General features: G+C 35.3%; 1 protein-coding gene across 1 annotated transcript in view; it reads left to right on the forward strand.

The window, feature by feature from the left end:
* Nucleotides 1-12,669, forward strand: part of CDC73 (cell division cycle 73) — an 81,158-nt gene that overhangs the window by 20,360 nt on the left and 48,129 nt on the right. The window contains exons 9-10 of the mRNA XM_031438359.2: nucleotides 330-408; nucleotides 2,034-2,098. Of these exons, the coding sequence (XP_031294219.2) occupies nucleotides 330-408; nucleotides 2,034-2,098 (144 nt within the window). The remainder of the gene's footprint in view (nucleotides 1-329; nucleotides 409-2,033; nucleotides 2,099-12,669) is intronic.

Raw genomic sequence — 12,669 nt, forward strand, 5'->3', positions numbered from 1 at the left:
AAAGAAATTTAAGCAATTAGAATGAAATTATTAGGTACACCTCTTTTGTTTCTGCAGTGTCTAAGAATTTTGCTTTTGCTTTGGTGTACGTTTACTTGGGGTCATTTCCCTTGTCCCTGCTAGGGACGGTAATTTTCTAGCCGTGAACAGTATCTTGAAAATAAGCTTCAGAAGACTCCCCTCTTTTGTCTACTCCTCACTTTTGTCATATTGGCTATCGGAAGAAAAACTTTGAAAAGGATACCCTTATTGTGGTTTTTATTATGAGTCTTAGGGAATAATTTAAACAATATTAACATGTGACTCATATTTATTATATTTTTCTACAGGATCCCACGTTGCGTACCAAACAGCCTATTCCAGCTGCCTACAACAGATATGACCAGGAAAGGTTCAAAGGAAAAGAAGGCAAGTTACTTACTTTTTATCTTCCCCTCACTATGGTTGTGCGGAGCTTGAGAGGCAGGGTGCTCTGAAACTCAGGAGCAGGGGTTGGCAAACTGAAGTCTGCAGGCCGTGTCTGTACCACTTTGTGTCCCTGTGAATAAGTTTTGTTGGAACACTCACTCATTTTGTATTATCTGTGGCTCTTTTAGTGCTGTGACAGTAGTATTGAATTGTGACAGAGATTGTGTGTCCTGCAAAGCCTGAAGATACTATCTGGCATTTTACAGAGTAATTTCAATAAGTTACTTTAACTGCAGTCTGTCTCCGTTTCCTCCTGTGTGTCATTACAGTGCTAATAGTATTGGTAGTGGTCCCTGCCTCCCAGGGTTATTGTGGGGATTAAACTAGTTGTTTAATATAAAGTCCCTAGAAATAGTAACTGGTATATAATAAGCTATCTATAAATAATTGCTATTATTAACCTTAATTCTTTTTCTCAAAAATTTATCTTAGAGGGTAAACTCTACATATCAAATCATATTTCCCCAGTAATAAATTTATACATTGAGAATTTGGGAAGCATAGATTGGAGTAATCGTGTGAAGACTTATTTGGTGATGGCTGTGTGATAGACTGGGTAATTCAGTAGGGAACCATTTCCTCGTTAGCGAGGTGGTTAGAGGGTAGGACTAATGTCAGTATAATTTCTCTTGGAATCTTCATTTGTCTTGACTTTTGTAATGAAAAAATGAGATAGAAGCAACTAGAAGTTTAACATTTATGACTTTTTTCCTGCATAATCTGAAATCTCCATTTAAGTTTATTAAAGGATATGCCCTTGATGTAGTGAATATTGTGTGCTGGTCTCATTTACTGGATAAAGGCATGTACTGAATGCATGCCATAGAAAGACAGTCGTCCATTCTTTTATCCACTACAGTGTTTCTCATTTGGGATGAATTACGTCAGTATGGGTCAGTAATTACAGCCCCCAGACCAAATCTGATTCTCCTTGGGCCACATCAGGCTGTGCTCATTTGTTTGCGTGTGCTCACCCTGCTCTGGCACTGCAGCTGCAAAACCTAGGAGTTGTGGCAGGGACTGTATGGCTTGCAGTGTGTAAAATATTTAATATCTGACCCGTCACAGGAAGGTATATTGGGATTCTGTCCTGGAACCCCTGTCCCTATTTACAACATTGCTTTTCTACGAATTCTGTAACATATGCCTATGATTATAATTTTGGAACACAGATTTTTATAAGTGAAGAAGTTCTCATGATATTAGATGCTTTTAAAAGGTGCTGTCATTGAATATTAGGAATAAATAATTTGGGGGTTATAAAGTATCTTATTCAGTCTAAATTTTGATATTTCCAGCCAACTCTATGACTGTTGAACACAGTTGTAGAGGTAGTCCTAACTAGCTTCTACATATTGGGCTTGTTGTGTGTATTAAATGTATTTTTGAGACTAATATTCCTTTTAAAGTTTTTATCTTCACAAGTATGTGATGTAACTTTATACGTATAGATTGAAGGCTTTGTTATCCTGTTGAACTGTCAGATATAATGTGGATTACTACTTTAGATTTATTGTTTATCATGAAATATATAAAATCTAATAGTTAACGCCCTCTCTTTATAGAAACGGAAGGCTTCAAAATTGACACCATGGGCACCTACCATGGAATGACGCTGAAGTCTGTGACGGTAAGTTCCTTGGACTGCGGAGGTTCTTTTGTTCCAGGCATTTTGTGTAAGTAGCAGATGTTGAAGGGCATCTTTGTTCTCTAATATTTTCTGTTTTAAACATTTATCTTTAATGACCAGCTGTGCTGACAGATCTGTGCGGTGATTATTGATTCATGGGTGTCTTTTTTTTAAACTGAATTGAGTGTGTGTAAATAAAAGCTGTTTTGATTAACTTGCAAGTAGGTAGGATGCCACCTGGTTAGAGTTCTCAAGTCAGTGAGAAGTAACAAGGTCCAGTTTGGGAGAATTCTTTGCCATAATATCTCATGTTCTTTAAAATACAATGTTTTACTCTCTAAGAAGACAGATTTTGGTGGTTGAAGTAATGCTACAAAGTGCATTCTTGTCAAAACCAAATACTTGATGTCCATGATTATAAGCCTTTGGTTCCCTTTTAGCAAACTTTCTTTTTTATTTTTTAGTCTCCTGAAGATAATTATTTCTAAATGATCTGACCAAGCTGTATTTAAAAAAAAAATAAGTTTCAGATGTATAGCATTATAATCTGACATGTCTATGCACTACAGAGCGATCACCACCACAAGTCTAGTTACCGCCTGTCACCATACAGTTGACCCCCTTCACCTGTTTCACTCACCTCCCAAACACCTATCCCCCAGTAACACTAATCTATGCACTGATCTCTGTATTTATGAGTTTTTGTTTTGTTTGTTTGTTGTTTTGGTTTTTTTAGTTTCCACATGAGTGAAATTATATGGTATTTGTCTTTCTTCATCTGTATTTTGCTCATATACTTATTTTTAAATTGTCTTCAGATTGGCTTTATATTTTTGAAGTTGTATGTGGACTCATTCATTCATTCAGCAAGTACTTATGGGGTACTTGTGTCAGACCCTGTTGTGGTTGCTGGGGTGATTGCTGTGAATAAGACAGACAAGGCTTCTTCAGAGGGAGGAGTCACAGGACTTCTCTGAGGAGGTGACATCTGAGCAGAAACCTGGTGGAGACCATTCCATGAAAGACACACAGAGGTCATGATTGGGCCCCATGGAGCAACTACATGAAGGCCAGTGTCTCGAGAGTTGAGTGGATGAGGGAAGAGTGGTAAAAGATTAAGTGATACCCATTACAACATCTGCCGAGTTTTTCCTTTCTTCAGAAGGTGACTCATAGCTGTCAGTTTTAACTTAAATTCTTTTTTTTTTAATTGCAGTGCAGTTGATTTATAATATTGTGCTATTTTCTGCTGTACAGCAGAGTGATTCAGTTATATACACATATTCTTTTGCATTGTGGTTTATTACAGAATATTGAATATAGTTCCCTGTACTATACAGTAGGACCTTGTTGTTTATCTGTTTTGTGTATTGTAGTTTGTATCTGCTAATCCCAAACTCCTAATTTATTTCTTCCCATCCCCATTCCCCTTTGGTAACCATAGTTTGTTTTCTATTTCTGTGAGTCTATTTTTGTTTCATTAATGAATTCATTTGTGTCTTATTTTAGAGTCCACATATAAGTGGTATCATATGATATTTTTTTCTCTTTCTGGATAACTTCACTTGGAACAACCATTTCCAGGTCCATCCATGTTGCTGCAAATGGCATTTCTTTTTTATGGCTGAGTAGTATTCCATTGTATAAATATACAATGTAATATTTATCCAGTCATCTGTTGATGGACATTTAGGTTGCTTCCACGTCTTGGCTATTGTAAATAGTGCTGCTAGGAACATTGGGGTGCATGTATCTTTTTGAATTAGAGTATCTTCCAGATATATGCCCAGAAGTGGGATTGCTGGATCATATGGTAACTGTTTTTTAGTTTTTTAAGGAACCTCCATACTGTTTTCCATAGTGGCTCCACCAGATTACATTCCCACCAACAGTGGTGGAGGGTTCTCTTAACTTCTTCAAGAGTTATTCATTGATGTTTTCTTGGGCACAGAACTTGCCTGCTGGTCATTCCCCAGGTGAATTATCAGGAACTGATGATATTATCCTGATGTAGCTATCAAAATTAGTTTTTTTGGTTATTGTTGTTGTTGGTTTTGTCTCCTCTAAAATGCCATGAAATTAATTTAATTACTAAGCTTCTATGCAAGTAGTAAAATCAGGGTTAGTTTTTAACAGATTCTTTTTACAGAAAGGTTTTTCTGAAATCCAAGGACAGCTTCGTAATTAAACTGTGTGAGAATGATATGGCTGTTTTCTTATCAAGAGGCTTTGTTCCTAAATATGAGAGGCAAATTTAAACAAATCTATGGTGTGTGATTTTACAGAGCTAATCACAAAAAGACATTGTTTAGGAATACAACCGAAAGACTAAAACTTTTAGGTCAAATTGCTAGTACTTTGAATATTTTAATGTGCAGTTTGAATCTGTGCTGCTTGTGACCTGATTCATTTTAGCAGTTTTAGAAAGAGAATAATACATAGAGAACTTGGAACCTGAAAGCTTTGAAATTACCCTGAGAATTGGTTTTTTTTTTTTAGTTGAATCAAACTTATCCTATCCAGCGTAATGTTTTTTTCCTTCTGAAATTATTACCTGTTTATGAGCTTGTGAGTTTCACCAACTTTCTAATTTATTCTCCAATTAAGAAAATTCTCTTTTGAGATCCACCCAGCCATACAAAGCAGTTAAAAGTATGTTAAAGGCTTTGTTGCAAAGATGTGACTTTCTTTCTAATTTATGTTCAGCTTAGTTTTGCTACCATTGCTCTCCAGGTTTTTGATATGCCTGGTTGATATACATAGTTACTAAAATTAGTTTCAGTCTGCATTAGGATTGATCTACATGTCTTTTAAGTTCAAGACATCCAGGGTTCTCCTGAATGTAAGACTAGTAAGTTGACTTACACAGACCAGAAAAATTTTATATGAGTTTTTTTCTATATATGTTATAGAGAAGGGGTATGTGTTTTGATAATAATATTTCATAAGAATCATAAGTTATTAAAATTTATAGAAATTAAAGCCCAGTGTATTTTGTAACATAATCATAAAGGTAATAATTTATTGAAGTTTATTATAGCAACAGAGGCCCAAGTATCTTTAAAGTTACAAGTTTATGTAGTTGGGCCTCCAGTCCACTGTTGAATTGTGCAAAGCAGTGCAGAGGCACAAGACCTGTGTGTTGAAGAGTGACTAGAAGGCTGTCCTGGGTGGGAGACAACCCCCAAAATGTGTTGCTTGGGTTCTATAATGTTTAAGAAATACTGGATTAAACAGATTTTTGTGGTGCAGGAATCTCATCATTTTTAATACATGTTATATCTTAATTGGAAGACAGAGTAGACTCTCTCCCAGGCTTGTTTACTCCCAGAGTTTGCTTCTTTCCTCCCTTCTGTTGAGAATCCTGGAAAGAACCAGACTTGCATAGAATCATTTTAAGTGTAACTGTATTAGGAGTTACGGTTTGGGAGTAGAAACCATTCAGTATGGTGAACATCATAGAGTGTATTTTCATGGATTCCATTTGTGAAAGGGGCCATTTTAGACTAAGAAGATGCCACTTGACCTTGCTTTTCATTGTATGGTAAATAAAAGGAGGTGATGAGGACCTTTTTTCTTTGCACAGAAGCAAGGAACTTTTCGTGCTTACCCTTGAGAGGGAATAAGAAGATATGACCACAGTTCATCGTTACTATTTGTAAGGGTTTGGAAACCCTTTACTGAGCACTGCTTTAACCTCCCAGTCTCGCTTGTTCACGTTCACGTGAGAAGGCCACGTATTTTAGTCTCTGTTTATTCTTTGTTTTTACTGAATATCATTGACTTTTGGTTTCCTTGCTGTCATCGTTTTTGAGGAAACCTTTTGTACTCTGGAATCAAACAGATCAAAAGCTTTCCTTTAAGGTCATTGTGAAGCAACTTGAACAGATTTTGTATTTCTTGTAATCTCTTTTCTGGAAAAGCATTTTCGTGATAGTAAGTAAAGTTGTGTGACCCTTCAGTATCTCTGTTAGAGGTCTAATAATAGCACCATCTACTTTCACTTTTCAGAAGGATCCAGACTCTCAGTCTCCACAAAGTTACATTCTTAAGCAGGAACGTCAGTAACCTCCCCATTCCCTGTTCTGTACAGCTTCGTTCGTTCTCATTTGGTTGTCTGTCAGTCACCTTGTTTATCTCTGCTTGGAGTGTCTGGGGAGTGCTCCAGTGCCAGTGATGCACAGGTGCTGTTTCTGGGCCTGGGCCAGCAGAAGATGGAAGTAGTCCGTTAAGACTTTCTTTCTTAAGACTCCCCTTCCTTTTTCCTCCTCTGTTCTCTGTTCAGCAAATATTTGTTGAGTGCCTGTTACGGGCCATGTACTGTGCTAGGTGCTGGGTCATCAAAGGTGAACAAAACCAGACCTATTCTCATGGACATGTTTTTTTTAATCATCTGTTGCAGGAGAGACACATTAGTCAGTCACTCAAATATAAAACTATGACTGTGCCAAGCGTGTGGAGATGCACTCCCATGGAGATGCCATGAGAACCAGAAATTGGAGGGTTTTTGTGGGAGTCGGAATACTTCACTGAGGAGGTAGTACTTGAAGTAAGAGCTAAAGTTTGAGTAGGAGTTAACCTGAAAATTGCAGGAAAGCACGTTCTGGGGATGCTGAGCAAGAGCAGGAGTAAATGCCCTGGTGGGAAGAGCACATCCGGTGGAAGGTTGGACAGAGGACTGTCTGGTTATTGTGTAGATTTAAAGAATGCATGTAGGAAAGCTTCTTTGCACAGTTAGATGCAGCCAGTGTCTCTCTGAGGTCCTTCAGCGTGCCAGTCTCAGTGTGGCCCCACACATGTTCCATCAGACATCCGTGTAATTCAAATTTTTGTTTTACTCGCTGGCACTTAAAAGTAAGAGTATGTCACATAAACAGTCTGGATTTCCAGCCTCTTGTGAGGAGCTCTCTGGCCCACAGTCTAGCGTAGCGGCTGCCACATCCCTCTGAGCGGCGTTCTTTAGACGGGAGGTCTAGGTTGCCACAGGCCTGACTGCTCTTGTCTTCTACATAGCTTTCTTCACTTATTTATAATTCCTTCTTAGGCCCAATTGGCCTTTCAGTTTGAAATCCCTGCTCTAAATAAAGGCAGTGCAGAGCTAGCTTGTTAAAGAAAAGTTAATCAGTTGGAAACTACAAATTTAAGACTTGGAAGTCAGTCCTCGCTTTGAATTTCAGTTCTTCCACTCACTCTGCCACTAATGAAGTTGAGAACGTTATTTAACTTTTCTATAAGTAGTCCTGTTTTTATTTTATAATAAAGATCATAGAATTTGCACCACAGAACTATTGATGAATAAAAGAGACACTGTAAAATGCTTAGCACAGAAGGGACTCAACAAATAAATGGCTACTTTTATTATGAATTTATAATTTGATGTGTAATCTCAATTTGACTTATATGTAAATGTAGGCAACTAATATCTTCTGTGATGTACTTAATATTACATGTTTAATGATAACAATTTTCACTCAAAGCTATGAGGACTAGTTTATTTAAATGTTAGGAGAACCTTTTCCTCTCCAGTACCTGGGATATTTTTACTGTAGCTGTGTATGTTTATCTTGTAGTAAAGTTCTTTATCCTTTGAGAGAAAATTGCTGCAAAGAAGTTATCATGTTAAATGTGTGACAGCTTAACTACATTAGGCTTTTCCATTTACCCATTAGAGCTCATGTATAGAAAGAAATTTATTTAGATTTAAATTATTTACTTAGATCCAAAAAAGTATATAAAGTGTTGAAATTTTAATATGTGGTCACAGAATTATAAGTAGAAGTATTACTTTTATAATTTATAATTTTCTGCATTCTGCACTTAGATTGGCATATTACTTTGCTTGAGAATATTATATTACATTTGAAAGATTTTCGGAACTTGTTGGCTCCCTTCAGTTTCAGGGAGCCAGGGTGGTTCTGTCCTCTGTTAGCCTGAGCGATGATGTGAAGCTGTACTTCCTAAACAAAACAAAACATCAGATGCTTTTTCTCAGTAACCCCTCTATGTCTTAAGCTTTTGAAAGTTAATTTTGTACATTTACTACCTGTTACATGAATAATACTTAAGTGTTAACATATTAGTATTTTGTGCATTGTTTATTTTTTAATTAAATCTACATTTTCATAACTTTTCTTAGTTTTCATCACGAAATTGAACAGTGTTTTTTCTCTGTACTCAGAGCTTCCCTTGTATCCCTTTATGGTAGTTTTCCCCTAGTGATTTTTCCAGTTTTTTTGTTTTGGGTTTTTTTTTTTTTTTTTTTTGAGAGTGGTATGCTTGTTATAGATTTGGAGCATAGCTAGATATAGGGAGATAGAAGAGAGACTTCTGTTAAAATTTCTTTCTCTGTTGTAGCAAATTAGGCATCAGTTTTCTTATCTGAAAAATGATATTATAGTAACTTAATCTGGGATTTCTTCAAGGTTTTAAATGTGTTCAGGTGTACCTTGTTTAGCATTGTTCCTTTCATTGGTGTTTGATTGTAGCATTGAATTAGTTGTAGTTATCACAGAAATATTTGTAATATTACATATATTTTATAAACTTTTTATACTGAATAATACAGAAGGAACTGCTCCCCCCCACTTTAGTTAATTGGGTGGATACATGGATTGAACACTTATTTAGATGGGTGGGTATTAATCTCTTTACATTGATGCATTCTTAAGGGTATTAAAATCTCATTTTACCTTAATATTTTGTCAGCATAGTCAGCATTTTGATGCTAATATACTTAGAAAAAATGAATAATAATACAGAAAATATTATTAAGTGTCAGGGAATTTTAATGCCTATAAAGTAAAAGTTATTTTTATAATACTGCTTTTTTACACTGTTGCTTTCAGTTTATGTATCTTGTTGAGATTCATTGAAAATCCACTGAACAATGAATGGTACTTTTGGTGTAAGCCTATATAATTAAGCTCCATTAATTTAGTTTTGCATTCCATTAGAGAGTAATTATTGGTTTATCCAAAATGTAGTAGAGATTTTAATACTGTCTGTAACATACCTTTAAAATTAAAAATATTCTACCAGTGACTATATAGTTAATGCCATGATCACAGAATTCCCAAGACTGACTTACTAATTTTTTTCCTGAGACTTATTTTTGAAAGAAGCATAGACAAAACTATTCTTGGCATACATGTTAGAATAATTTAGAAACCATTGCATAATTTTAAATAATAATGTTAACATCACTTTGTTTCAAAGTGATTTTCTCTGTTCAGGAGAAAACAGAAACCAGTTTGGAAATATTACGGTATTTTGTTCATATAAAAATTTATGCTATGAGATTTCAGTGTGATTGTATAAATTCTTTTCATTGTAGTTCCGTATATAATGCTACAGTTATATATGAATCAGATATTCCCAAAAGCAAACTTCGAATTTTCCTTAAATTTAATATTCTCTCTTGGATGTACTACACTATAGCCTTTTATTCTAATTTCTTTTTATCTTCATCACTACATATTTATTTAATCCATTCAATTTTAATGAAATTAGTGTATTATTGAACATATTTCATCAATTTTAAATTCTAACTCAGTATTTAGACTACTATTTTTTAACATAAACATGATTTCATTTTATGTATTTTTCTTCATTAATTTGAGGGAAAAATTAATACTTAATACTTAAAGTTCATGACATGATTTGAATCATTTCATTCAAATGAAAAAAACCCTAGTGTATTAACAACTGGTTAATACTGTCATTGGGTGTTTATATATTTTCTTCATGGGTACTTCTCTGTTGGCTGGCTGAGTTTTAGTTTGCTGTATTAATTTCTAGGTCTTCATAAATTGATTTAAATCTTCAGTAAATTTCTAATCTTTTGTATAAATTTTATATTCAGATTTTATCTTCTTAGTGTCTCAGTATTTTTCTCTTACTAGTTATTGGGTAGTCAGTATCCCTTAGTCTCCCCTCTGTCCCATACCCTACCAGCCTCATTTGATCTTAGATTCTAAGTTTTGGTTTCTTTTCCAGGTCTGTTTCTTGGTGGATGTTTCTTATAATGTTATTCTTGTTTTTCCTGCTTCTCATGTTCCTCTGTGAGTGACTGTTCAAATGTTTATTTTAAATATCTGTTTTTTTTAAACTGGATTAGTTGCTTCTGGCCTGGACAAATCTTACTATTTAAAAACTAAGTTCTTGTTTGAAATTTCAGAATGGTGCTTTGCTGTAATAAGTTGAAGACATATTCATTTGAAATGCCAAGGAACTAAGCTTTTTAAAACTTTTATTTTTGTTTTAATTGGAGACAGAAGTCATGCCATAGAACTCAGGTAGCTGTCTTGTGGTTGAAGTCATATTTTATGTTGTCTTTGAAAAAGCATTTGTTCCTTAACATTTAGGTTTGTGCAGAAGAATATAAGGTCAAACACAAAATTATTTCAAAATCAAGTCAACATAACATTTTTACAAATTACCATGAAAGTCAAAGAGTTGATTCCTAGGATAGTAGATTTTATAAAAACACGCTTCACTATGACACACTGGTCATACTACATTTATAGTTTATATTGGAACCCTCTTGTAGATCACTGAAGACCAATCCATAGTCATACAGTCTGGTTCTAAGTACCTGAAGAATTTGCAGCACCATCTTTGTTACGTAACAGATCAAAGCATCACTCACTGCTGGTGGTAAGGAGCAGGGTGGATTAGACTGCCCGGCAAAGATCAGTTTTGTGGATCCCAAGTTGCCTAATAGAGTGGCATTTCCAGAGAGAGGCTGAGGAACTGGGTAGTATTAGTGCACTGGGAGAGACTGATCCATTGCTTGGGCTTACGAAAGAGTAGTATTTGAGGTGCCAAATGCTGATTTATTAATTTACAGGGAGGAATATAACTGCCCTGGGCACTGGGCACTGAGTTATTCTGTCCAGCACATACATGTTCTCCCTGCAGAGAAGCTACTTGGAAAATCAGAGTGTTAACGATATGCTTGCATAATGAGCACATATTGAATTATACCTTCTAAACACTTAATGGTATTAGAGGAATGGTATTAATGAAATATCAGCTTGAGAGTTGCATCTCTTCAGTAAAAGAAGACCTGTTGCAAGGCCAGGGAGCCTTCAGCTTCGGTCACTGCTCAGGCAGGCTTTGCCCTTGTGACTTCTCTTCCTTTTGGTGTGTCTGACTCATCTATCCAAGTGGGTATGATGTAGTTCTTTAGATTACTGATTCAGCTTTAGGACTAACATCTCATTCTGTTTAGTTTGATTTATTTAAAAAGTGTTAAAAGACGTTTGCGTAATGGCTATTGCCTGTGTACTGTAGTTAAAACTATTATTTCTGTTTATCTTAGGAAATGCAGGAATATTAAATGAAAATTATTACTGATGGATTTGGATTTCAGACTAACAGCAGTGAGAAAATAAGATGTATTTCTTAGTACTGAAGGAATTAAATTTTTATTGGTAAAACTTTGCACTATCAAGAACTTCCTGTTAGCTTAAGATATAACTTACTATTTTTCCTAAACCATTGCTATTTCTAATGCCAGGTTGTGCTAGTTTGATCAAAAACTAATTTTCTAGGCCTGGCAATTGATATAATGAGAGTAGGTTATTTTTTCTTTGAATTGAGTGCCATTACACAGGTGGTGCCCTCTCACAGGATGGGAACAATGCCGGAGCAAGTGTTCGTGATGCCTGTCTTCCCTGCACACAGTGGGGGAAGAAAGAGGAAACGCCTTAGGTAGCTTGCACCCTCATCAGGTTAGGTGACTTGGTCTAGGACATCATCAGCCTGGAGAAAGGAGCACTTATTTTTTTTTTTTTCCAACAAACAGTGCCTCTTTGCAATCTTTTTTCCCTCTGAGGGGCTCTTTTGCAAGGCGGTTACCAAATGCTCCCCTCCCACCCCCGCCAGGGTTTTTTCTTAGTTACGGAAACTTTCAAACATAAATATAATTAGAGAAAATAGTGTATGGTTTTTTATCTACTCATCACAGAGACTCTATAATTATTTTTTAAACACTTTTTCTTTAGCTGTTCCCTGGAGTATTGTAAAGCAAAACCCAGATGCTAACATTTTCTTCTTACGTACTTTGCACTTCTTAAAAAAATGGGCCTTTTTTAAGAAAACCTAGCGACAGAAGCATTATCACATATAACAAAATAAGTAATAATTTGTAGGTATCACCTAATACCCAGTTCATTTTCCAGTTTCCTTGATTTTTCTGCAAAATCTCTTTTTGTAGTTCAATTGTTGCAAATAGAACCCAAACATGCACCAACAGTTGCATTTAGTTGATAGACTTACATTTCTTTTATTCTAGATAAGATGTTCTTTTTTTTTTTTTTTGTGCTGTAGACCCACTTAGTAGAATCCTTTGAGTTCTCTCTCTGTATAGTGTTCCAATGCATAAAATAAAATACATAAGGTAACAAAGAAAGCCAGTTATATTGAAATAAAATTATAAAGATATTTGAGAAATACAAATTTATGATATGGTGCTTTGTGCTGCTTTTACTAATGCATTATATAACAAGACCCAGTGACAAATCTAATAAGTGCGAGAATTTTTAAGTGTGAACATACACAGTATTTCA

The sequence above is a fragment of the Camelus dromedarius genome, chromosome 21 (assembly GCF_036321535.1).
Source record: "Camelus dromedarius isolate mCamDro1 chromosome 21, mCamDro1.pat, whole genome shotgun sequence".
Classification (NCBI taxonomy): Eukaryota; Metazoa; Chordata; class Mammalia; order Artiodactyla; family Camelidae; genus Camelus; species Camelus dromedarius.